This window comes from Zootoca vivipara, chromosome 8, assembly GCF_963506605.1.
Source record: "Zootoca vivipara chromosome 8, rZooViv1.1, whole genome shotgun sequence".
NCBI classification, from domain to species: Eukaryota; Metazoa; Chordata; class Lepidosauria; order Squamata; family Lacertidae; genus Zootoca; species Zootoca vivipara.
In genome coordinates, this window is record NC_083283.1 from 72,400,296 (window position 1) to 72,426,751 (window position 26,456).

A 26,456-nucleotide genomic window follows, 5' to 3' on the forward strand; every position below is an offset into this window, starting at 1 on the left:
AGTCGTTGAAGGGCATCCAGGCAGACCTGAGGAAAAACAAGAGATGTGGCAAAGATAGCTACCCCTAGAGTGGTGGTGTTTTGTTTTTCTTTTTACATCTTTTTGTGTGTGCTATGACAAGCCTGCTGTCAAACTGAGACAGATTTATAGGAGAAGAGTCACAATAATTACCAGTTGCCCAGGGAAGAGAAGAGAGGGTTGCATTACCTGGTATCTCATTTGAATGTGATGCTTTGGGTAATCATGAAGCAAAGAAACTGTACTGATTCTGGAACCTCAAATAGGCCATGTCTGAGTGAAGGTGCATGAGAGATTGACATTGGAAGCAGCAGGTTGATCTTCCCTCCTCTCTCTCCCACAATGGCTAGATATAGGGAATGCATGATATGATGGCACCTTATTGCAATTTTGCCCGTCCCACATTCCACCTTATTGGCAGTGAAGAAGCTTGCAACATGATTACACAACATCACACCATTTCCATTAGTTTACATTACTGGGGAAGGGAGGGAGAAATGGGGTACTCTTGCTTTCAGTGACATGAGCTGCAATGTCAGGCATAAGTTTCTCATTGTTCTACATTTATTTCAAATCATGACACCAAGGAGAGCAAGAACCTTATCTGTAGTGTTCTTTTGCCCCCCCCCCTCCAGACAACACAGCTGGAATTGTGGCCAGGAGAAGTGGGTACAGCCGCCGGCAGCAAGAGTTATATTTCCTTCCAGTTGTGATAGAAGACAGCAGCTACCCCATACAAAGCAGTACAAACACAATGACAATCCGGGTCTGCAGATGTGACTCCGATGGCACCATCCTCTCATGCAACGTCGAGGCAATCTTCCTTCCAGTAGGACTCAGCACAGGGGCCTTGATTGCAATCCTGTTGTGCATTGTTATACTTCTAGGTTAGTACTCTTTTACAGAAAGAAATTTCAATGGTACTACATAGTCTATTCCTCAGTTGTGTTACGAAATTCCCAAAAGGCAGCTCCTGTAAGCTACTTTTAGGGGTGGGAGTTTTCATGAGCGCAGCCCTATAGCATTAGATACCATGTACTGAAACCTTGGATCTGGTGAATGGTGCAAGCGGATGGCCTCCCCTCCAGAATTTAAATTCACCATAGACACGCTCCCATTGGCGCTGATTGGTTGGTGAAACCCGCTCCTTGAGCGGGGCCCTGCCCAGCACCGATGGCATGGAGCGCAACAGTCTCTAGCCCCCGGCTTGGTCACGCAGGGCCCAGACGCAATGTCGCCCACCAAATAAGGTAAGCAGACTTTTTCAAAGGAGAGTTTGATAGATTCTCCAGATTCCACTGGATCTCCCAGATGTGTAGTTAAGGTTATTCTGTTTTGGAACTACTCTGGAATAAAAAGGGGGGGCAATGTACTAAATGTTGTATACAGTTATACCCTTGGTTGTCAAACTTAATCCGTTCCAGGAGTCTGTTCGACTCCCAAAACGGTTTGAAAACCAAGGCACAGCTTCCGATTGGCTGCAGGAGCTTCCTGCACTCAATTGGAAACCACAGAAGCCGTGTCAGACGTTCGGCTTCCGAAAAACATTTTCAAACCGGAACACTCACTTCTGGGTTTGGCCGTTCAGAAGGCAAAACGTCCGAGTACCAAGGCATTTGACAACCAAGGTACAACTGTATACTTCAACATGAGCATTGGCAATAGAAGTTGGCAATAATTACATAAAAATCATTTGTATGTCCTTCCCCAACCTGGTGCCCTTCAGATGGAGATACAGCACTCAGAAGACACCAGGATGAGGATTTATAGGCAATATAGCATACAGTGGTGCCTCGCTAGACGAAATTAATTCATTCCACGGGTCAATTCGTGTAACGAATTTTTCATCTAGCGAGTCCCGGTTTCCCATAGGAATGCATTGAAACTAAATCAATGTGTTTCTATGGGCTCTGGGGGACTGGCTGCGAGGCAGGCAGGCGCTTGCTCTCTTGTCTGCCTGCCTTCCCCACTGCCTGTCACACGAAGATCGGCAGGCGCTGCTTGCGGGGCTTGTCAACCCTGGCAAACAATGCCCGCTGTTGCCATCTCCCAGCCTGCTTGCCCGAAGCGCCCGGGGAACGGAGCCGAATTGCGGCCCTGTGAGGGGGAGGCAAAGCCCCCCCCCCCCGCGCCGCAATTCGGCTCCATCCCCCGGGCGCTTCAGCTTGGGGAAGCAGGCAGAGAGATGGCAACAGCCCTGGAGCTTCCATGGGCTGTTGCCACCTGCCCGCCTGCCTTCCCCAAGCAGCGCCTGCCGATCCTCCGCTTCCCCCCATCCCGCCTGTCACACAGCAGGGATTGTAGGGGGTTTGATAAGCCCCCTACGATCCCCGATGTGTTGGGCAGGATGGGGGGAAGCAGAGAAACGATCCCCCTACGATCTCCGCTGTGTCATTCCTCTTCCCCCCCTCCTCCGCTTCTCACCCGCTAGTTCCTCTTTGTGCTCTACCGGGGCAGAGACCAACGGAACACAAAGGAGAACCAGCTGCAGCAAGGGAAGAAGGCAAAGGAAGATCAGTTGAGAGGCGCTGACAGCTGTTAGCGCCTCTCAGCTGATCTTCCTTTGCCTTCTTCCCTTTCGCTAGATGAATGCCCTGGTTTTCTGATCAGAGGTTTTTATTGCCACGCTTCGCACGACGAAGCTGTGGCCATAGAAAACCTTGTCATATAGCGAGGCAACCTCCGATCAGAAAATCCTTTCGTTAAGTGAAATTTTCGTCTAGCAGGGCATTCGTCTAATGAGACACCACTGTATATGATAGAGTATGTGACATATACTCTGCAGTATATTATCTTAGGATATACATGTCCGGTTGTCTCAGAGATATGAAACTCTTGAACTGAGACTTTCTGAATTATTTTAAAAAAGGATAAGTACAGTGGTACCTCGCAAGACGAATACCTCGCGCAACAAAAAACCCGCTTGGTCGCTTGGCTTGGGGAAGGCAGGCAGGCAGGCAGCAACAGCCTGGCAAGGCTCCGGGGCTGTTGCCGCCTGCCTTCCCTGAGCCAGGTGAGCAAACGCCGCTGCCACCGCCAGTCCCCCAGAGCCCATAGGAACGCATTAATTAAGTTTCAATGCATTCCTATGGGAAACTGTGCCTCGCAAGACAAATTTTTCATAAAACGAATTGACCCTCGGAACAAATTAAATCCGTCTTGCAAGGCACCACTGGATCTCTGGCTTGCCTTATGCTGGAATGTCTTAGACTGATCAAGGTGTTATGGAGCCTAGAGATAATGTGTTCAGCACCATTTTGAATTCTGAAATGGCCTGAAAATAAGACTTGGGTGGGGGGCAGCTAGGTTCATTTGGTAATTACACCCAGTTCATGCAGTGTTTAAAGTTGTCCACCTAAATAATCCTTTGCTTTGCTGCTTCCAATGCTACATTTCTACTAGTATCTGTAGAAAAGATAATTTGCATCTAGTAAGACCTCTGTCTAAAGGCTATCTTATTAACCCTCACTTTACACAGGAAACTGCTTAAATTGGTTTCTTGAACAAAAGCCTGATAAGCTCTGAATGGGGAGCCAGAATATGCCTACCTGCCCATGGTACATGATTATTGCATTAAAAAATAAATGCTCAGGCTTCCTTTTTGTTAAACACAGAAAAATAAATCTGATCTTTCCCCCATTTCATGGTCGTCAGGAAAGCAGAAAATCCATGTGCGCCATTTGCTGTTGACGATGCCAGGCCTGCATTTTGCCATTTAAACTCAGGTCCTGTTTATACCCGAGATCAAAAAGTAATTTGTGAGTCACCCCTGACAGTTCCTAGATATTAGAATGTGATGCAGTATTTTATTGGAAGAAAGCCTTCCACGCTTAATTTACCATTCTCTTCTTGTCTTAGTCATCGTGGTGCTGTACGTGGCGCTGAGGCGGCAGAAGAAAAAAGACACTCTCATGACCTCTAAAGAAGACATCCGAGACAACGTCATCCATTACGATGATGAAGGAGGTGGCGAAGAGGACACTCAGGCTTTCGACATCGGGGCCCTGAGGAATCCAAAAGCAATCGAGGATAACAAAATACGCAGGGATATAAAGCCAGATGCTCTCTGCTTACCTCGCTCCAGACCACCCGCAGAGGACAACACAAATATCAGAGATTTCATAAATCAAAGGCTGAGAGAAAATGACGTTGATCCCTCAGCACCCCCTTATGACTCACTAGCGACATACGCTTATGAAGGAAATGGATCTGTAGCTGAGTCTCTTAGCTCTATAGATTCGCTTGCAACTGAGGTAGATCAGGATTATGACTATTTGAGTGACTGGGGACCACGTTTTAAAGTCTTAGCAGACATGTTTGGAGAAGAAGAAAGTTATAATCCGGATAAAGTCACTTAGCTGGGGGCAGGGAGGGGGGGAAGAAATGTAAACCTACAACAAATTTTAAAATAAACAAGCTTTATAGGAAAGGATTCCTTTGATTATAAGAGACAGCAGCTGTCCCAGTGAGCTCCTATATTTATCATACCGTCAATCTTGGTTTACCTGTTTGTCAAGGGAAGGAGCATCCTTGACAATCTGTTTCTTTTCTTGGTGGATTTTGTTTTTGTTTTTATTATTACTTTGGAATCACACTGAGACAACCTCAGGCCTATTAGCTACAATTTACCGATACAACACAGAAAGAAGGATAGCTTTCCGGCATGGTGGTGGAAGAGTGGTAGATTTTTCTTAATTCCACTGAAGTGCCTATTGAAACTCTTACTATTTAAAGTGGAAATGACTGCAGCAAATGGCGCTAAGGGAAACTGACATAAAGAGGACATTAACTTTTATGTCAAGAAGCAATAGCCGCACGCTGACTTCTGGTTCTTTTAAAACAAAAAAAGTGTAGAACAGTGGCTGGAATCTGTCTGTCCAGCGCAATTGCAATTCGGTGGAGATTGTGTGTTCTGTTTGGTTTTGTTTTTTAACCAAGGAAGCAAGTTGTCTGCCAGGATATCACATTTCTTATGCCTACACTTCACACAGGAAAGTTTTAAAAAGCTGTTATTCCAATTCAAGTTGTAAAGCCCACAGTCTTTAAGTGAATATTTAAAATGTTCTTCAAAATGTTACACTTTTTCAAGAATTAAAAGAGAGAGAGAAGTGATGGAAGTATACATTTCTTATTTGGATGATATAGCCCTTGCAGAAAGCTCTTCATATTCAGAGAAAGGCTACTAGTGTTTTTGGAGGGTTTAGTCAGATGGAGGGGATTATTTGAGTATCCCTTTTGCTGTGTATAGCTAAGGTGGTATATGTAAATAATATCATTGCTTGTCTGCAGCAGAGATGCCAACTGCTCATAAGGTGTTTTGTTTTTTAATTGATTGTCCGTATTTCCAAAGCTCTGTCCATAAGAAAGTAACTAAACCTGTTATGGACAGAGTATATCTGACTACTTTCCATTTGAGAAAAATGCATTTGTAAAATTGAAATGGTTGTGTATGGATAATAAGAGACTTAAGAAAACAATGGAGACTTCTTTCCCAATTTGCTGTACAGTATTATAATCTTAATTATTAGACAGAGAATTGGGAAACAGTTCTTCATGAGATGCTTGCCCACTGGTTATAACCAGTCTTGCCCTCATTCTACCCCACTGGTGCAATGGATGGCTGGATTGCCTATAAATTGCCAAATTAAAACTTGGCAACTCTGTTCTGCAGATAAAGTAAAGCCTTTACATAATCCACTAGCTATACAGAATCCTTTTGTATACTAATTCATTCTATGTCCCCAATAGAGCCTGCCACATGTGCTGTAGTCTACGGCATTAATCCACCAGGGATGGTGTGGGATATCTCAGGTGGCATTTCACCATCAGAAACTCACCATTTGCAGGGCCGGCCCTAGGGCAAGGCTGGGTGGCACAGGGTGCAGAGTGCCGGGCTGCCGGTGTGTGTGTACCACACCCGCCAGACAGCCGCGTTGGGAAACGGGGCGGGGGAGGTGCCGGAGGAATCTTCGCACCACGGCGCCAGGGCGTCAGATATGCTTAAAATGGCCCTGACCATTTGGCATGCTTTTAAACACCAATGCCCCATCTATCTAAGTAGATCTGCATGTGTAAACAAGCTTATGCACACCTTGTCATGTACACACCAGAATATAGGTATAGGTCTTTTCCACACTTAACCCTTTGCCCTTCTCTTTCCAGGCAGAGGCCTGCAGTTTAATACTCTGTGTCCAAGCACATTTTCTGCTTTTTCGTCCAGAGCTTTCCCCGCTTTTAAAAGCCAAATTGGAGCAAATGTCAATTCAGGTTTTCCATGGATTGATGTTGTCTCCGACTGAGCTTTAAAGAACAGGTTTTCACAGGGGAAGATCTCCAGCAAATAAAATAATCATAATAGGTGCTCAGACACATGCCTGGAAAGAGTAGAGGAAAGGTACGTGTGGATAAGCCCATAGTTTATTTGCATTGCATTGCATTGCTTTCAATATGATGTGTATTCAGATGTGCACTCTCCTCCACATTCTGGTGCAGCTAGTCATGAACAAATACTATTTAAAAGTAAGATTACATCAGACTGGGGTGCCCCTGTGTCACTTGTTCGAGTATTGTAAAAGCAGGGATAGATGCAGGCCTAGAGGGGATGGTGAGAGGAAGAGAAAAAGGTGCAGAAGTCTAAAGAGTCTGCACAGTTGGGTTTTCATTTCTCCCAATTAACTGAATTGTATGGATGAATCAAATGAAATATATGTCCTATATTTTCCTGTTTCAAAAGTCTTTAGAGAGCTATGCAATGCAAGAGTGAAGTGTGTGTGTGTGTGTGTGTGTGTGTGTGTGTGTGTGAGAGAGAGAGAGAGAGAGAGAGAGAGAGAGAGAGAGAGAGAGAGAGAGAGAGAGAGAGAGAGAGAGAGAGAGAGTCAGAGTCATTTAGGAGTGTTCAACAGTCACAATATTAGACTTTGATATATAGATTTTGGAAGCAGACTGGTGTGTTTTGGAGCTGCTCTGTTCCTAATTTGACTCATTATTCAGGACCGATTTGACTCATTATTCAGGACCAATTTAGATCTGTTTTCTCCCCAGTCACTATAATGGGTAATATGAAAATGGATAGAACTTACCGCCCTTTTGGCCAAAGTAGATGAAATCTGCAGACATGACAGCCCTTCCAAAGTGGATTAAGCCTGCCAAACCATAGGTGGATGCATCCAGCAGTGTTCGTGGAAGGCACTTTAAACATCTGATTAAAAAAACACAAAATGAAAGAAAAGTCTAACTTTTTTGATTTTCGGACAGAATTACTTATAATTTGCAGACATGGTCACCCCTCCCAATGCAATGAAACCTGCCAAATTTCTGAAAGATGGCTGCAGCGATGGTTCTGCAAGGGCGGATTTTATTATTTGGGATGAATACAGGAGAAAGAGTGATAGTAAAAAAGAAGAGGAGGAAGAGGAGGAGGAGGAAAGACAAAGAGCATAGATGCCTAACAAAGACTGGGGTAGAGAAAATGTCACACACATCCTAGGGAGGGACCCTGTCACTCCACTTTGATGGTGAAGTAGATAATTGGCTGTTGCTGAGTCAGCTGACTGCAGCTTACAGAAGGCAGTGGGAACTGTTGCGTTGTAGTACCTGCATTATGATGATGGCAGCACATTGGTTGTTATTCCCTTGCTTAGTCTGGTGCCTCAGGAAGTAAATCTCTTCTGATACCATGCAGTGTTTTATTCCTAGCAATTTGCCACTTACCTGCCGCAACATATATGACTACAGTGGTACCTCGACTTACGAACGACTCGACAACCGAATTTTTCGACTTACGAATGGGGCAAATGGCCGCACGCTTACGAATTTCTCGACATCCGAACGGAAACCGCGGCGGTTTTAGATAGGTTTTTTCCGGCTTACGAATTTTTAGATGGGGTTGATTCGACTTACGATTTTTTTCCCGTTTCCAATGCATTCCTATGGGAAATTGTGTTTCCAATGGCACTTTTCGTCTTACTAATTTTTCGACCTATGAAGGTGCCTTCGGAACGGATTAAATTCGTAAGTCGAGGCACCACTGTACTTGAAAGTAGTTTGGGTCTTCCACACTTCAAAGCCTGCCTGCCTGCCTGCTGCCATAACGATGAACCCTTCCAAACTGGTTGAGAGGGCAGCGCCGATGGGGAGTGTGCATGCACTTAAAAAAAATTCTTTGGAACATGAATCATTGTGGAAGAGTCCAAAGTGCCCTTAAATGGTTGCTTTGACATTCTACCGTAAAGAGCTGACCTTCGCTGAGCAAGGTTGCTGCTTTGAAATTAATGTGCTGACTCTATGGCCCTAACATGCTTCTCAAGCTCTGTTTCACAACACACTTATTCAAGGAAGAGAGAAAATTTATTTGCTCCGAAATCAGCGTACGATGGGAGAGATGAATGCAAAAAGGGCCTCAAAGAAGTGAAAGCTTATTATTAATAGCAATAACAGGACCAATAAAAAAGAATAATTTCCACAGATGAGGAATTTTATGTCCCATTAGCTTGGTCCTTAGGGCTTTGTGTTTTCATAAGCTAATTCACAACAGCAGTGTACCAAAGTAATTTCCCTACCCTGTTGTGTTATATGTTGGTTATATGTGCCTTCCCCTCTTCAACTTCTCCTGAAGCAGTAACAGCAATTTTGTGTGGAAGGAAATCATTGGTTTCAATATGCAGGACACTGTGGCTTTTATTATAGTTGTTATTGTTAAAATAATTCTCAAGAGTAACATTTAAAGTCCTCCGGCTCTACTGTTTTCTGATAACCTAAGAAAGGTAAGTCTTTGGGACAAAAAGCATACTGGTCCAAAGTAAACTCATTTAAATAAGCAGAGGCTCTGCAGGAATTTGGTGAGGTTAACTTGGTGAGGTTGTGGCATAGGCTGTTTTTAGAAAAAAATAGTATAAATGAGACCTGAAACAAAATGTCACAGTGTACCTTTTCTCCTAGGACAAATTCAAGGCTTAGTAGTCTATGGTAGGGGAATATAGACCATTTGCTCCATATCAATTTTGCATGCGTTCATTTGTAAGATCATTCTGTCCTGTTTTCGTAACAAACTGCAACTTTAAAAAAAAAATCCATACAAAAATCCCAGTTACATATGCATTTAGTTATGTAGCTTCTCAAACAATACCCACTTAAACCAGGGGACCCCAAACTAAGGCCCAGGGGCCAGATGCAGCCCAATCGCCTTTTAAATCCGGCCCGCAGATGGTCCAGGAATCAGCATGTTATTACATGAGTAGAATGTGTCCTTTTATTTAAAATGCATCTCTGGGTTATTTGTGGGGCATAGGAATTCGTTCATATTTTTCCCCAAAAAATATAGTCCGGCCCCCCACAAGGTCTGAGGGACAGTTTGCTGACCCTTGGCTTAAACATTCATTTTATCTCCATGTACACATTTTACCATGTATTTCATCTTAAAATTTCCTAATACATTTTTGGTATGTTTGTTGAGCCAAGAACGCTATTGTAAAATTCAGCAAAGTGCAAAATCCAAAGGATAATTATGTTTTGAGGCATGTATTAGTCCAGGAGTTGCAAATTATATCTGTTCACTAAACCATGTAGAGCCAATGAATTCACTTCCATTTTATGTAGGCCAGTCGTGCTATGCCCATTATGAAAACAGTCATTTCAAAAAAATCTATCTTTTTCTTTGTCCTGTGCTGGACACCTGCAATTATGCTAACCAGTGGGGTGCTAACGTTTCACAATAAAAAGAAAATTTGTTCAGTCTCTTGCCCTGATCTAAGCAAGGTGCTAGTTGTGCTGTGCAGCTGGTGGTGTAAGAATTTGGGTGAGAATTCAAATTGGGATACACGCCTTATAGCAATGCAGTGTGGATATGTGGCATATTCACTTGGGTCCACCACTGAATGTTAACCATAGATATCAGCCCAGTAAGTGATACACATGGAAGTCTTTTTTTTTTAATGATCTCTTTAGCTTGATGGGGTGCGTCGTTGAGTGAAAACAAGCAATAAAATAAATAAAAACAATTTGTCACCGACAGTGCCACCCAACCAACTAGTTCAGGCATGTCCAAAGTCTGTTTTAGGGGCCTAATCCGGCCTGCCAGTCAATTTAATCCAGCCCCTGTGGCAGTATATGTCCTGGGGTAAAATGCTTTAAAAAAAAGCTCAGCAACTTCAATCCTAAATAAAGCTCAACAACTTTGGTCAGCCCTCAAGCATGTTCACTTCATCAAATCTGGCCCCCCTCTTTGAAAAAAGTTTGGGCACTCCTGAACTAGTTGGTGGCAAGTATTTCAGTGTTCATCTTTTGATCGTGCTATTGTTACTCAAGCTCAGTCCTTTTGAGTTTTGCATTTTGTTAAATTTGTATGACCTTGGCCCAGTGAGGCAATGTGTGAAGATAACGTTACTGTTTTCAATTATCCTGTTCTTATTTGCCATACTGCTGTCATTTATTGCCCATCATCAAGTAGCCATCTCCACTCCCCCAGGGGAATTGTATTTATTATGTTTCAAATCCAGGATAGCTTTCTACTACATAATTGTGTCAGGGACATGGGGTAAAGTAAGGAATGCTGAATGGGAATAGCTATACATAAGCAGGTAAATATTACAATAATGATCCTCTGAACTTCTCAGAGTCTGCTACTCCCAGACTTGAGTGGGCATGAATTTTCCACACCCTTCATTGCCTGAGAAGATGCCTCCAGTGGGTATTCCCACAGAGGCTTAGAATTTGGCATGTTCAATGGAAAACATTTCAGCACACCTGATCTTCAGTGCTGTCAACTTTCCCTTTTTTGCAGGAAATTCCCTTATTCAGTGCCCTTACTTTCATATCTGGGAGTTGACAGCCCCATAGGATTCCTTATCTTCAAATCCGGGGGTTGACAGCTATGGGTTAACGCCAAAACGACAACAGCAGAGTAAAGTCATTATAAGAAAACATGGTTCAAATTGTCCCAAGTGTTGCTAATGTCATCTGACTTTTCCAAAACAACATTGGTATCTATAAAGATGGAAACCAAACAGCTCACTTGGTAGGTAAATGACCAAAACTTCTGCAGAGCTCACATTCATGTTTGATTATTGCTCAACTATCCACCATCCTTAGTAGGGGAAAACAGCCTTCCTAAGCAAAGAATCGTTGGGAGGAGGGGAATGCAGTGACTATCTAGACGAAGGATCAGGTTGCAAGAGCAAGGCTGGATCCCACTTGTCCAAAGTGATGTATGGCATTGTTTACCATTGTGAGTGAACAAAATATAGAATTTATAACAAATCACCACTAGCCACCGTTCTGTTTCAGATCTGCTATCTAATTACCTCCAAATAATTTATATTTAACAAGAAATTCAGACACATGAAGGACCAAGTGATAAAATATGTGCAGAAAGGGATGCATACATCTTCGGAGGATATTTGTATTCTGTTCTGCTTTACGTTCAAGCAAATCATTATTCAATTTACTGCCTTGGCTCTTTACACCCCGGATGGAGATAATCGGATGTTTGTTTAACTAACAGCCCAGGACCAAGTGTTTAAACTGAAGAAAAATGAAGAATGGAGTACTCAATTATTCTTGATAATAAAAGCAAGATTCATTCATCTCCGGTAGAAATAAATAGCCTTTCCAAAGATGAGAGGTTGAGAATGAACATCATAGGGGCTTCAAGATCTATAGCTGCAGAGCAGAAGTCCTGAACCCATTTACAAGCTAACCTTCAGACTGTGGTTATTAATTTGACTGTGGAGATGTGTTATGTTCCTGCTACAGAGATTAATCAAACTTATTCCAGAAGTGACCCAGGCAATTCCATTCTAAAGGTGCCAAGTAGGAAAGTTGCTGACAAAGAAAGTTCTAAGCAAATTGGCCGGGGTAATGTTTGTAAGTGCTATATATATATAATGCTATATATTAAAGAATAATACATAACCAGCCCTGATCTATGGCTTTGCCAGAGATATGGGCTCACACATTGCAGATTGGAAAATGTATCATGTTTGTTGAACTTTCATCAGTTATAATGAAAACACCCTATTATCTCCACACACCAAACCAAATTTATTTACTAAGAGGCAATGCAGAAGTAGAGAATGGGTAGAATTGGACACAAATAGCTAGAAGGGGGAAGGAGGAAAAGTTTATAAAGTGGCAAAGAAATGGTAGTAACAAGACATTGTCATCTTAGGTGTCAACATCCTTTCATATGGACCCAAACATAGAAGAGGGTTTGGGGGCCATGTAATAACTATGTAATTTTCAACTAGTTGGCCAACTTATCCTTTAAGCACACCTGGATTTTATGAAAGCATCCTTCATTCTACAGGTCACGACCAGCCCTCATTTAAAGAGCAGTAATACAGTGTATGCCTTGTGTACTGATAGATAATATCTATATTATATGATTGCACATTCTCCAGGTAGCAATTCAATATGACAGTCATAACCTGAAGCAGTTACACATTTTCAGATACCGTATATCAAACCAGACACCTACTTTAGACCAAGACAAATTGCAGCCATTGATGCAGTTAACAATTAAGCATAATAATCAACCATAAGGTAGGGGGTCACCCATCACTAATAATTAGTGGGACATGCAGAGTACTTTTCTTATTCCTCTTCTCCAGCTGAATCAACCCTAACACAAAAGCACTTGTTTTGCTCTGAAGATCAAAATGGATGAACATTTAGCACAGCTCTAGTTCATACAGATATATTCTTACATCTTTCTATATCTGTTTGTTTCAACAATGACAGTGATAAGAGCCTGAAGCCAAACCACAGTGGTAGCGCTTGTTTCCTTTGTCTTTTGGACTCCAACTGATATATTTTTATCTATCTTTTGATAAGAAATATTCAGCATGTTCTGAAAACAACCGCTGAGAAAAATCACCTTAATATTGTGTCCAAATGGAGATGACAGGCCCAGGCTTCTGGCATAACCTCATACAGAATTAATGTTCTCATCAAAAATAGTAGTGTGACTTATTGGGTCATGTATTACTTTTATTTTATTTATTTTTAAAAAAAAGCAAAGCAAAGAATATTTTCTTGCAACATCAAATGTGCATAGTAGGCACTATGATTCCCACCTTTAAAGTCCCCCCCCCCGCCTGCATAGCTAGCTTGTATAGTTAAGGAAACCTACACACTGAGTCCACTCCTTTGAGCCACAAAGGATGATGAGGGTAGATAGCTATTGTTATCTAGTTATTGTTATCTTGTTATCTAGTTATTGTTATCTAGTCTGCTCCACAAGAATAGAATTCCATTTCTCCTTGAGTGTCACCAAATCTGAAGATACATAGGAAATAGGAACAGGACAATCTGCTGCTGATTCCATTGACTATACTGATATACAGAGAGAAATTATTATTAATTTCTATTCCATACTTAGAAATGGAAAGTGTAATGCTGGTGGTCAACAAAAGAGGTTTAAAGATTGTCTCAAGGCAAATCTAAAAAAATGTAGCATAAACACCGACAACTGGGAAACACTGGCCTGCGAGTGCTCCAATTGGAGAACAGCCGTTACCAAAGGTGTTGTGGGCTTTGAAAACACTCGATCTCAGGACGCAAGGGAGAAACGTGCTAAGAGGAAGGCACACTTGGCAAATCCACACTGTGATCAATTCCTGCCTGGAAACCTATGGAAGACAATCTTACCCAGCTACAAGTGATCGCAGGAGGAGGAGGAGGAGGAGGAGGAGGAGGAGGAGGAGGAGAAGACGACAGAGAGATGTGGGGTACTTAATGGGAAAGTCCCATGAAGCACCTCATTTTAACTCATTATTCCCCAGGACAATGCATGCTCTTTAAAAATTAAATTTCTCAAAATTATGATATGGAGGAGGTGATAATAGGAAAAAGGCCTTTCTTCCTTGGGTCTTGATTATGCAGTGTAGTTTCTAGGAGACAAAATTTAAATTGTGTCTTATGGCAGGCTCGAAATGGGTCATTAGTCCCCAGTGAAAGGGGAGCATTTGAGGCAGAATGGGGGTTAGTTATCCCTGATAGAGGTCACACAGGAGGAAGCTGTAATCTTTTCTTTTAAGGAAAAGAAAAACCATCACTTAAAGTGGCAGCAAAATAATATTGGGGACATTACTGGGTGTGTTTTTTAAACAAACAAACAAACAAACAAACACTACTGGCTTCCTCCTCCGAAGTTGTTTTCATCCCGCCCACACCCCTAAAATGAAATCACTAGTCTGAAGTAACTAATTATGACAGGGTAAGTCAGTCCTCTAAGATTTATGATGCTGTTCCAAGACAAGCACATAAATGCAGCAAAGACATCCACATTGCATTTAAAAAGAAAAAGCAGCAGCAAGCCATTTTGCCATTTCTTTATCCCAGAACTTGCACCTTGTATTCTTACTTCTCTTTATATTATTGGAAATGGAGGGCATTGTAAGACAGGCAACAAAGGACCTCCATATTGGGGGGTGGGGGGATAAATAAAGGCAAGCCATTCTGCCTTTTTAAAATCAAAGACCTCACAGCTTGTATTTTTCTTTATCTTTACCTTCTTGGAGGTAGAGGAGTTCTGGTTTGTTTATACTGTGGATGTCAAACTATCCCAACTCAGGGCACTGCATGAATTTCTTCCATTTATAACTTTTCTTTCCTTCCATGTTTTTTTTTTAAAAAAAATTAAAAACAAACTTAATGAAAATAAAAGAAGAAAAATAGAATAGGAAATTCAAAGTCTTCTTTCAAAGGTAGGTCTTAACCCTGGTCTCACACATAAAGTTCTCCAAGTTCTCACCTAGGAGCTCCCCTTTCTTTTCCTAGCCTCTCACCCTGGAAGCTCCCCCCTTCCCTGCCTCTCATACAGGGTCCTTCATTAACCATAAAAGCAATAAAACAATGGAAGAAAAAAGGGAAAAGAGAGAGAGAACTAAAAGTGACTTCCGATTCTCCACCTGTCAGTTATATATAAAAAGAATACTGAAAGTCTTCACTCCAGGATGACATCCAACTGTTCCTCTTCCTGCTAAGTGATATTTTACCTATCTTCAGATCCAAACTTCTCAAATTCATTCATTTCCCTTCCACACAAAAAGTCCAAAAGGGTTTCTCCAGTTATTATCATTGATAATTATCAACAATAATCTTTATCCAGTCCAACATAGCAACTGTTCCTCCAAGAACTTCAACAACCATTCCTCCATGTTGAAAAACGATAAATCATTTCATCTTTGTTCACACAAGAGCCTCTCCACTACAGTTTTATGTTATATATGTTATATTTATGGTATAGCACAGAGTTTCTATTTAGCTTCAATGGGATTCTGATGCTCAGATATGAATGTTGATGCTTCAGTGCAGGTTAAGAGGCAATGTACTTTATATGAACTACAGAGTAACTTCATATACATAAGATTTTACAAATTTTTGAACAGTGTGGAGAGAGAAGAGGGAGAGTCCCCTTGCCTCTCATAATACTGGAAACCCAGAATCATATAATAAAACAGACTGGACCACCTATTGCCAGTCAAGACAAAACATGTAAGTTTTATCACAGGACAAAATTGAACTTATGGAACTTCATTGCCCAAATTCATCAGGCATTAAAACAGCTCTTTGGCAGATTCTTACAGGTTAAATCCTTAAATTGCCATTGGCTTTGACAGTCAACCAGAACCTCCATATGGCAATATTATTTTATGCACAAGATGGAGGCAAGCTGGCAAGAAGAGCTGATGCCTTCAAACCCTGCCAATGTCTTCTGGGTGGCTTCTGTTGCAATCAGAAGGTTGGGGGGAGATGGACCTTTGTCCAATCCATCAAGGAAGTTCCTACATTCTTAATAAAACCTCAAAGCTTATTGACAAATTGCAGAACAGTAACTTTTTGTTATCACTGCTCCTGAATGGAATACTGTGGAACTTATTGATCTTTGGAATCAAAATACTGTATTCTTTCAGAAGCTCAAGCAAGCAGAAGGGAGGTTCTCACCTAACAAATAAAGTCAGAGATCATCTTCCTTTGCCTCAGCCTCCTTTGTTTCCTAGTTCTTCATAAACATTGCTGAAAAAAATTATTGAGACTCCCCCCCCCCCTTCACTCCTAGCAGCTTACATATATGGTTCCATCCATAACTTCATTTCAATTGACTCTAAACTGTCGAGACACACCACAACTGTAGGCCTTGCCTGGGGGGACTGGAAGGAGTGTTTTCCCATCCTCTGCTGCTCAGGTAAGAGCAGAGGTCCTGACCCATGTGGAAAGAGGGCAGGCCTCTTTCATTTGGTTATGTGACTTCTACTAGTAACTAGGCTAACACTGTGCTGCAGTAGCTCGACTGCCCCCTGGGGTAATAGCTGAACAGGCTGTGTCTTTTAATTGCAATGATATCTGATATGTCATTTTCCTGAGGATTGCTAATCAGACAAACAACATTTCATGATATCCTTGCCAAGGCAAGGCCTGTGCTTCCAAGAAGACAGCTTGTTCCCCTGGCATCAGTTAGGTATGTTCTGGCCCTAGATTTTTTTTTATATTTTATGTGTGTCACCCTTCTGCACTGTTAACATTATAAATGAACCATCAAAGATTTATTAACATCCCATGTCTTTTCTTCCTGCCAGTTTCTCAGCTACCCTCTTTATCCTGCCAACCTATCACAAGCTTGCCAGAAATCATATTTCCCCCCCAAAAAAATTAAAGTTCTAAAACGAGCTTTCCCTTAAATTGCTCTCATCGAACTGCACCTGCAGTTTGCTCTTCGCCAGGAACTAATCTCCTCTACTTGCCCTGATAAAAATATAAACTACCATCAAAGCTGGGTCCCAGGGTGGGAGTTCTCTTGTCTCAAAAAAAAACTAACAAAAAAACTACAGTGGTACCTTGGGTTACAGATGCTTCAGGTTACAGATGCTTCAGGTTACAGACTCCGCTAACCCAGAAATAGTACCTCGGGTTAAGAACTTTCCTTCAGGATGAGAACAGAAATCGTGTGGCAGTGGCGTGGCGGCAACAGGAGGCCCCATTAGCTAAAGTGGTACCTCAGGTTAAGAACAGTTTCAGGTTAAGAACGGACCTCCAGAACTGTGAGGGACAGGGGATATCGCGAAGTCCCTCCCCTCCTGAGTTCAAGCCCATCCCCGAGCACAGGGGAAAGCAGAGAGAGTTCCGATTCCAGTGGGGAAGCAGGAAGTCGTGTCCGAGGCTCAGGCAAGGTAGCGGAGCCAGGGTCTCAGGTGGAACAGGAAGGGGCAAATAAGGGGGGGACCCATCCCCCCAACTCCGGAATTGCGCAGAAAGAGGAGAGGAAAGAGGATGGGTCTACCAAGGCTTTTGTGTTGGAGAAAGACGCGCCAAAAGCCATTCGGAGGTTCTGAACCCGACTGAACACATAGCTCCGTGTATATAGCAATGACTTCAGCACTGTAAATACGCAGCACCAATAAAAGAATAAAATGCAGAGCTGTGTAGAGTCGTTACTCTGAAGTAGCCCGCTCCGGCCACTGTGACAAGAACGAATTAAGTTCTTAACCCGAGGTACCACTGTACTAGCCAAGGATCTCATTAGTTTTCCTTGAGAGAAAATATATGCCATATTTGCCACCTATGAGCTGAAGTGAAGTGACTTTTAAAAGCCACAATTCTGTTGCATTTCTAGACTGGACTTCAACATTCAGAACTTTCATGAATACTCAGAGAGAGCATGCCACCATTGTGTTGCCACTTGCCAAAAGGAAATATGAAGGTCTCAAAAATTGTAAACTTTGCATCTGTCTAGGGATGGACAGATATCAGTCCATTTCAGGTTCACATAAGTCCTGTTTCCCCACTGAAATGCAATTTTGCAAGTCCACATGAAAATTCATATTTGAATACTTACCGAATTTTTCAGTCTATAAGACGCCCCCATGTCACCCCCTATTTTTGCAGCAACAACCAATCACCAGTCCACCCTCACCATTATCCATGTATAAGACGCCCCCGAATTTTTGACATTGTTTTTAAGTGAAAAAACCTAGTCTTTTACACAGAAAAATATGGTATTTATCACAAAATACATATTTAAATGTGCATTTTATCTCAATGTACAGATTTCTAAATGTATCTTAATATATAGAATTTGGTACACTGAGCTAAAAAAAATGAAAAATTCAGAGAAGTGCAAAAGCTAAGAGAGAGAGAGAGAGAGAGAGAGAGAGAGAGAGAGAGAGAGAGAGCGCATTATGTGTTAGTCTGGAAAGTGTAAATTAAGCCAGTTTAAAAAAAAAAAAATCAGACCCAATGGCATTCTCCTCCATCCCTAGTTCTGACAGACTTTTATTAAGCAAATTTTGTGATCAAATTAAAATCAAGAAGGGAGGGGGAAGCACTATTGTTTTCTTTATTCTGGGAATTGACATGCTGCCTTAGATTTTGTAAAAAAAATATGTATTTTAAATCATGCTTTAAAATAAAATGATAAAACACAGAACAAAATATCTGCAAGAACAATGACTTATAAATCTGGCAGCTGAAAACGGAAGACAGCAGCGATAAAACTGGGAGTTAAAAGGCTGGATGATTTCATTTGGCCTTGAAAAAAAATGGCACCAGGTAGGATTCCCTGTGCAGAACAATCAAGTGGAGCATTTAGTGAAGGCCTTCATTTTTCAATGAGACTTTAAATGGAGGGTTATTTGGGGGGTGTTTTTTAGCCGAGTCTGGAACTGTATTGGGCTGTGTATACACTGCACCTTTTAAGCATTCTGGGCATTGTAGTTTGTTACGGGTTTGTGGGAATCCACCCCTGTAAATGGCCCCTTGGCCATCTCAATCCCCCAAGTTTTGGATTATTAAGTATCAATATGCAGTGGGAGAAAAGCAGCCATATATGACAGACCACACAGGCTATAGATGCACAGAACTCATTCGGAAGTTTCACTAGACTCAAGAGAAACCATTTGTTTGCTTCCCTTGAAATCCTTCACTTGTTCCGCCTTAGGCAGGGCCTCCAGACTGAACTCGGAGTTTCACATCTGGCCAAACATGGCAGCAACCTTTCCACAGGCAGTTAAAATCCAGCGCTTCTGTATGCTCATTACTTTTAATCATATTGACAGACAGTAAACATTGGCATAGGAATTATGGGAAGGCTGATAATATAAGTGTGTCACTTTCTGCTGAGTAACAAGAATGCTTTTTAAAAATAAAAATAAAATAAAAATCACCCTCCTGTCAGGAGAAATGTACCTGCTGAATTGCTGATGGAGTAAAAATGTTATCTTAAAGGGTCATACAAGCTCATAGAGCAGCAGAGCTGGGGATACTGCCAGCTGCCTCCTCCGCTCCCCATGATAGAAGCCTGCTGAGAAATTAGCAGTGATAGGAACTGAGCTGTCTGTTTTCTGATAAGAAAAGAACTGGACTGCATTTTTGCTAGGCTTGAAAAGTTGCACAGAATCAGCAGATTCTGTGCTGCAAGTCACAAGTCAGACTGACTCCAAAGTTCATGGCCTGTGCTAACCACCAAAGAACCTGGGCATTCAACCAAGCTGATGGGCTCATAGGGGGCTTGCCAAAGCATGAACTCTAACTCTCAGTGGCTTCTACCAAAGAAAAGAGTTAAGAGGCAGTGTCTCAATCTGTTCTCCTTTCTGGTTTGAAAAAAAATTATAATAAAATCCACTAGCCAGAATGTCCAGTGGGCAGGAAACTGAAACAGTAGAGGAGAGAGAGAGAGAGATTAGACAGCACTGATTTGCAGAAATTGGGCCCTGATGAGTCCATTAGCGCCCAAGAAAACCAGGAAGAAAACAAGAAACCAGTTGAAGCAGGATGGAAGGTGAACTTCAGGGAACCAGCAGGATGTTAATGTGTGGTGATGGCTTCAGTTTACCAGATTACCAGATTTATTAGAATTCAAGTTTTAATAAATCACTGGGGTGGTTTTCTCTCTAGTTTACATGTTGTGGATGTTGTTTTATTTGACTTCTTAGCCATCCTTCACGTCCAGGGAGGGGTTACAATAGATGAAAATCAGCTGGTTGTCAGGAGCCATTGAAGCACTGCACAAAGTGGGGACCCAGTGCTAAGTACAATCACTCCACCTTCATATCAGTTGACTCAACAGGAGAGCGATCCTGCAGGGAGCTCTCTGACATGCCCAAACTCAGCACTAGGCAGGATCATTCCCCTCTCCATTAGGAGAGGAGACCATCACTCTTAGCACTGGGCTCAGGAAAGCATTCAGGCATGCCAACATACTCAAACTCAGGAAGTGTCAGGGAGTCTATTCCCTTCCCTTTTAAGATCAATTTTGTTGCAGTCTTAAAGAGAGAGGTGGAGACTTCCAAAAGCTTCTGCACACTCCTTGTTAAGCCTGACCTTGCTGTGAACTTAAAGGAAGGGAGACTCGCAAAGCCTTCACCTTCTAAGACTGCAGTGAAATTGGTGTTAAAAGGAACTCCCAAAGGCTTCTCCCTTCCCTTTCCTTTAAAACCCGATCTCACTCCATTGAGAGTGAAAGGGATTTTGCTGGGCAGTTAGCCCCTCCACTGTCCCTTCTTATCTTGTTAACAGTTATTTGCCAATAGATTGTGAGTGCTGGGACCCCCGATCTACATAGAGTATACTGGGCCCAATAAATCCTGTTAGAATCCCTGAATATAGAATAGGTTTCAAGAACCATTGGTCCTCCAGATGTTGATGCAGTACAATTCCCATCGGCCCAGCCAGCATGGCCAGTGACCATGGATGTGAGCTGTAGCAGAGCAGCATCTTGAGGGCTAATGATTTCCCAAGCCTGGTATATAGACAACAATCCTTTAGAAAGACTAATGGTTTATAGGATAGCTCAGTCGGTAGAGCATGAGACTCTTAATCGCAGGATTGTGGGTACAAGACTCACATATTGCAAAAGATGCAGTGGGTGGTACTATATGGCCCTGGCGGTCCCTTCTAACTTACAATTCTATTATTCCGTTGAATGGACTGTGCATGGACAGTAACTTCATATAAAGCAGATTATTTATTTATTTATTTATTTATTTATTTATACCCCGCCCATCTGGGTAGGTTTTCCCCGCCACTCTGGGCGGCTTCCAACAAATACCAAAATACATTAAAATATCACAGATTAAAAACTTCCCTAAACAGGGCTGCCTTTAGGTGTTTTCTAAATGTCAGGTAGTTGTTTATCTCCTTGACCTCCAATGGAAGGGCGTTCCACAGGGCGGGCGCCACTACCGAGAAGGTCCTCTGCCTGGTTCCAGAAGGCCCTCGGCGCTGGACCTCAGTGTCCAGGCAGAATGATGGGGGTGGAGACGCTCCTTCAGGTATATAGGACCGAGGCTGTTTAGGGCTTTAAAGGTCAGCACCAACACTTTGAATTGTGCTCAGAAATGTACTGGGAGCCAATGTAGGTCTCTTAGGACCGGTGTTATGTGGTCTCGGCGGCTGCTCACAGTCACCAGTCTAGCTGCCGCATTCTGGATTAATTGCAGTTTCCAGGTCACCTTCAAAAGTAGCCCCACGTAGAGTGGATTGCAGTAGTCCAAGCGGGAGATAACTAGAGCATGCACCACTCTGGTGAGACAGTCTGCGGCAGGTAGGGTCTCAGCCTGCGTACCAGATGGAGCTGGTAGACAGCCACCCTGGACACAGAATTAACCTGTGCCTCCATGGACAGCTGTTGAGTCCAAAATGACTCCCAGGCTGCGCACCTGGTCCTTCAAGGGCACAGTTATCCCATTCAGGACCAGGGTGTCCCCCACACCCGCCCGTCCCTTGTCCCCCCAAAACAGTACTTCTGTCTTGTCAGGATTCAACCTCAATCTGTTAGCCACCATCCATCCTCCAACCGCCTCCAGACACTCACACAGGACATTCACTGCCTTCACTGGTTCTGATTTAAAAGAGAGATAGAGTTGGGTGTCATCCGCATACTGATGAACACCCAGCCCAAACCTCCTGATGATCTCTCCCAACAGCTTCATATAGATGTTAAAAAGCATGGGGGAGAGAACAGAGCCCTGAGGCACCCCACAAGTGAGAGCCCAGGGGTCTGACCACTCATCCCCCACCACCACTTTCTGAACACGGCCCAGGAGGAAGGAGCAGAACCACTGTATAACAGTTCCCCCCAGCTCCCAACCCTTCTAGACGGTCCAGAAGGATGTTATGGTCGATGGTGTCAAAAGCCGCTGAGAGATCCAGCAGAACTAGGAAACAGCTCTCACCTTTGTCCCTAGCCCACCGGAGATCACCAAAAAGTGCGACCAAGGCAGTTTCAGTCCCATGATGAGGCCTGAATCCCGATTGGAAGGGATCCAAATGGTCCGCATCCTCCAGGCGTGCTTGGAGTTGTTCAGCAACCACCGTGTAACTGGACCCTCTAATTCCATCAGCTCCATCCATTCTGAGCAATGCTCAGGGGTGAAGGAAACCATAATACACCAACAACTGGAAGGCTGCAGGTTAGCCACCCCAGCTTTAAAAGGTTTTGCTGCACCGTTCTAACATCAATTCCTGCTTTCATCTACTCCTCCCATGATGCTGACTGAAACAACTATTTTCATTCTGCCGCATGGTAGGGCTAGCCTTAGATACAACCCTCTTTCCTATCTCATATATACCGTACATATATATATATCTCCACTTACATGAGAGATAATTACAAGGGGAGGTTTTTTATTATAATAATACATTTCAGCTTCTCCTTGCCTTTCTTTCAATCATCATGCTGATGCATGCTGAAAATAGATAATAATAATAATGAAGCTCTTAGAAAAGAAAGAGAGGATTCTTAAAAAGAAATGTTTATCCCAAGAGCAACCCTCAGCACACAGAAAGATTGAAATGCAGCTGCCAAGTTTTAACATTTGCCTTGTTGCCAATGACTCAATCGAGCAAGTCATTCCGAAATGCCCCCACTGTGCTTTGGAGCATCTGAACTCATAATCAAATCTGTTTGATACAAAGCAACCTGCTGTTCTGAGATTATCTCCTTGGTATTACTTCTTTTTGGGGGGGATTTCAGCATTTGCAGCTGTTTTCCCTTTTCACTGGGAGCTACTTTAATTGCTTCTTAATAGATCACTAATTATAGGTATGGAAGTTTAGATGGTTGGGCACCACAAATTTAAGAGTTTTGATTTTTAAAAAATAATAATAATAAATAGTATGGAAGTGGTTTAAATACATGTATTAGAGATGCTTCTGAAATTCTCCTCATCCAAATTCACCCCCAGGTTTTGGACTTCCAAAATACTTGGACTTTTTTCTTTCTTTTCTTTTTTTGCAAAACTGGAACTCATGCATAGTTCCATTCAACACAGAGTTTTGTACAAAGCACTGTGCATGTATTCAGTAAATTGAGAGTGACTCTCAGGGACATCTGTATAGGAGGGATAGACAACATGCTGCCCCACAAATGTTGTTGAAATACAACACCCCTCATCACCGTGCTTGGTGGAAGTGATGGAAGTTGAGAGTCCAACAGCAACATCTGTAAAGTAAAACCTTTGTTGTCTACGATTCTGGCCTAGGAGACTCAGCAGTAGTGCGAGAAAGGTCTTGTTCAAATCTTCTTCTCCCATGAACTCTGTAGATGGCTCTAGGGAAACTGCAATGTCTCAATCTCAGTGACCTGGTACAGTGTGAAGATGGTAACAGTATTAACATAGGAAGCAACCTTATACTACCATTGGTCCATTTTGCTCAGTACCATCTAAACCAGGCACCCCCAAACTTCATCCCTCCAGATGTTTTGGACTACAATTCTCATCATCCCTGACTGCTGATCCTGTTAGCTAGGGATCATGGGAGTTGTAGGCCAAAACATCTGGAGGGCTGCAGTTTGGGGGTGCCTGATCTAAACTGTTGGGCAGTAGCTCTCTAGGATTTCAGTGTAGCTGCTCGCCCAACCTGGAGGTGGCATGGATTGAACCAGGAACCTTCTGCATAAGAAGATATGCTCTACCACTGAGCTTCCTCCTTTATCTCAGTGCCAGATTTAGAATGATGCACTGAGCCAAGGGGGCACAAAATTGAGAAGATCCACCATTGACAAGATCCTTTAGGGGCAGCAAATTATGGCCTCACTCAGGGCACCATACAACCAAATATTATCCAACTCCATCCCTGCTTCTTTGAATAGCCTTTCAAGGTTGTTGCAGCGATTACTGAAATGTGGTAGGTAAATATTGTAATGCACACACATACCACTATAGTTTCTGGTATAAACTGTTTGTTCCTCTCCCACCCCCACCCCCCAACATTTAAAAAACTTGCTAAACCTGATTGCCCAGAGAAAACAGTGAAGCAAACAAAAACTAAGGGAAGGGCCATAGCTCAGTGGCAGTGTCCTCCTTGCAAAGCAGAAGGTCCCCGCTTCAATATCTGGCATCTTGGGGTAGACTAGGGTTGGGTTGGGTAGGGTGAGACTCTCTGCCTCAAGTCCTGTTGTGCCAGTCGTAGTCAGTGTAGACAGTACTGAGAAAACTGGGCCAATGGCTTGACTCAGTATAACACAGAGAATTCCTAGAATGTACTATGGTTCAGCTGAATTTTTAGAAATGTGGAGCTTTGGACCAAATTTGGCTTGGGATAAAAAGGGGTGGGGAAAAAATCAGGTCCCTCTTTTCACGTTTTTCAGGGTAGAGTGTGATTTTAAGGGGTGGGCTAAACCTACTAGACCTCTCTGAAGTCCCATTAAGTGAGGAGCCACCATATTATTCCACAAAACTGTAGATGGCAGCCACTAGCCAGGTGGAGCCCATAGCACTCCTGTAAGTTTTGCCCACAACCCATCCTCCAATTTGAGAAAATGCCACCCTCAAATTTCACAGCAAATTGGACCCATGAAATTGGTTTGTGGGCCATGAGGAACACTTCCTCTATCACCAATTTAAAAGCTCTTAAAATTAATGTCCTGTTATGTTGTTATGCTAGTCCACTGATTTCAGCCGGACAACTCTAACTTAGTTGGAGATTGCCCACTGTTTGTATTGAGCCTGTGAGTCACACTTTCTTTGATTCTCACACATGCACACACTTGCTCATAGGATGAAGGCATATTTATCATCAAAAGCTATTGCATTCTATAATATATACTTTGTAGGATGTAATTATAGATTCCTGAAATGTAAGAAGAGCAAGTTGAGCCCAAGGCAACTATGATATAAATATTTTAGAGAGTCGTGTTACTGGGGTTGCATAACAATGAAACAAAACAAAAGGGCATGGTTGTTAGGTTTACACTCACTAGCAAAACCGAGAGGAGCTAAAATTCAGATCAAAAGTCGTGGATCAGTCACTTCAAAATCTCCATACAAAGAGTTGATTCTGAAACCCAGCGTTCAGGGAATTATGCTGAGACCAAAAAAAAAAAAAAAATACTATTGGGAAAATGTACAGGATACACAAGAGGGTCGCCATTTTCCTCCTTCTGGAAATCATGCTACATCATCACCAAACAATGTGCCTAGCCTCATTTTTAAAGATTTTTCCAATCCAATAGGCAACTATTGAGTGCAGTGCAGTGGTTTGCTCTTGTTTAATGTAAAAAAAATAAAAATGGAGCCCATTCCACCAACTTGTAACCATCCCAAGCCCTGAGCTGCATATACTGAGAGAGTTAAGTATAGTGCTTTAATTTCCTGAAATTGGGAATACTTAAATGCAGTGCTTTTTTCAGGGGGTACTCAGGGGCATGCAGTACTGACACCTCTTTTGCTATGGTAGTTAAAAAAAATGACACTTCTTGTAACAACTTCATGGCGAGTACTGGCACCTATTTTTCTAGGAAACAAAACACTAGGGGGGGGAAGTCTCATGGACATCAGAGAGCAGGCTGCTACCCTCCTAGAAAAACAAAAACAAAAAACCCTATGCTTCCTTTCAATGTTGTTCCGAATTCTCTAACTACCCAACACGGCTACCTACCTGTACCCAAGAGATGTGCATCTTGGAGTATGCAGAACCTATAAAAGCAGAGCATCTCTAGTAGTGAAGATAAGTAAGTCTCCAGCTCCTAGTTATGAGAGTTTTAAAGCTCTGGCCCTGGGTTTTCCCCAACACAGGCTTTATGAGCTAACTACTTTATTGCTTTTCTGGCAACATGAGCAGCTTTCATGAGAAATACAGGTAAGACAGCATGGAAATTCAGTCCAACAAAGGGATAGGGCAAAGGTTGGCATTTCTTTCTCCTCCATTCCTAGCTATTGTATACTTTCTGCTCTCTATTTTATTCCCCAATTTGGTTCTACTTTACAATAATTGATAAACCAGAGCAATTGAGGGCCTGAACTAAATAACCTGAAATGTTAGGGAAAATGCACTTTCAGCAAAATTGTTTTGTATTTCAAAACTATTCTCTTTTGTATTTAGTGAAACATCATAATATCACTTTATTTTTCAAGAGGTAACGTGCAGGTCTATCTATTAAAATTGGAAGCAGACACACAGAGAGATGCAATAATGGATAGAAGATGCTGCTATATAGGAATCCC

General features: G+C 42.5%; 1 protein-coding gene and 1 long non-coding RNA gene across 5 annotated transcripts in view; one reads left to right on the forward strand and one right to left on the reverse strand.

Moving 5' to 3' along the window:
* Positions 1 to 5,109, forward strand: part of CDH12 (cadherin 12) — a 241,364-nt gene extending 236,255 nt beyond the window's left edge. Inside the window, exons 11-12 of the mRNA XM_035126166.2 lie at positions 654 to 905; positions 3,877 to 5,109. Of these exons, the coding sequence (XP_034982057.2) occupies positions 654 to 905; positions 3,877 to 4,376 (752 nt within the window). The 3' untranslated portion in view covers positions 4,377 to 5,109. The remainder of the gene's footprint in view (positions 1 to 653; positions 906 to 3,876) is intronic.
* Positions 263 to 26,456, reverse strand: part of LOC118090440 (uncharacterized) — a 285,250-nt gene continuing 259,056 nt past the window's right edge. For all 4 annotated transcript variants that reach the window (XR_004693255.2, XR_004693253.2, XR_004693254.2 and 1 more), the window contains 3 exons: positions 7,098 to 7,216; positions 3,858 to 4,022; positions 263 to 364 (listed from right to left, as the gene is read on the reverse strand). This is a non-coding gene — a long non-coding RNA (uncharacterized LOC118090440). The remainder of the gene's footprint in view (positions 365 to 3,857; positions 4,023 to 7,097; positions 7,217 to 26,456) is intronic.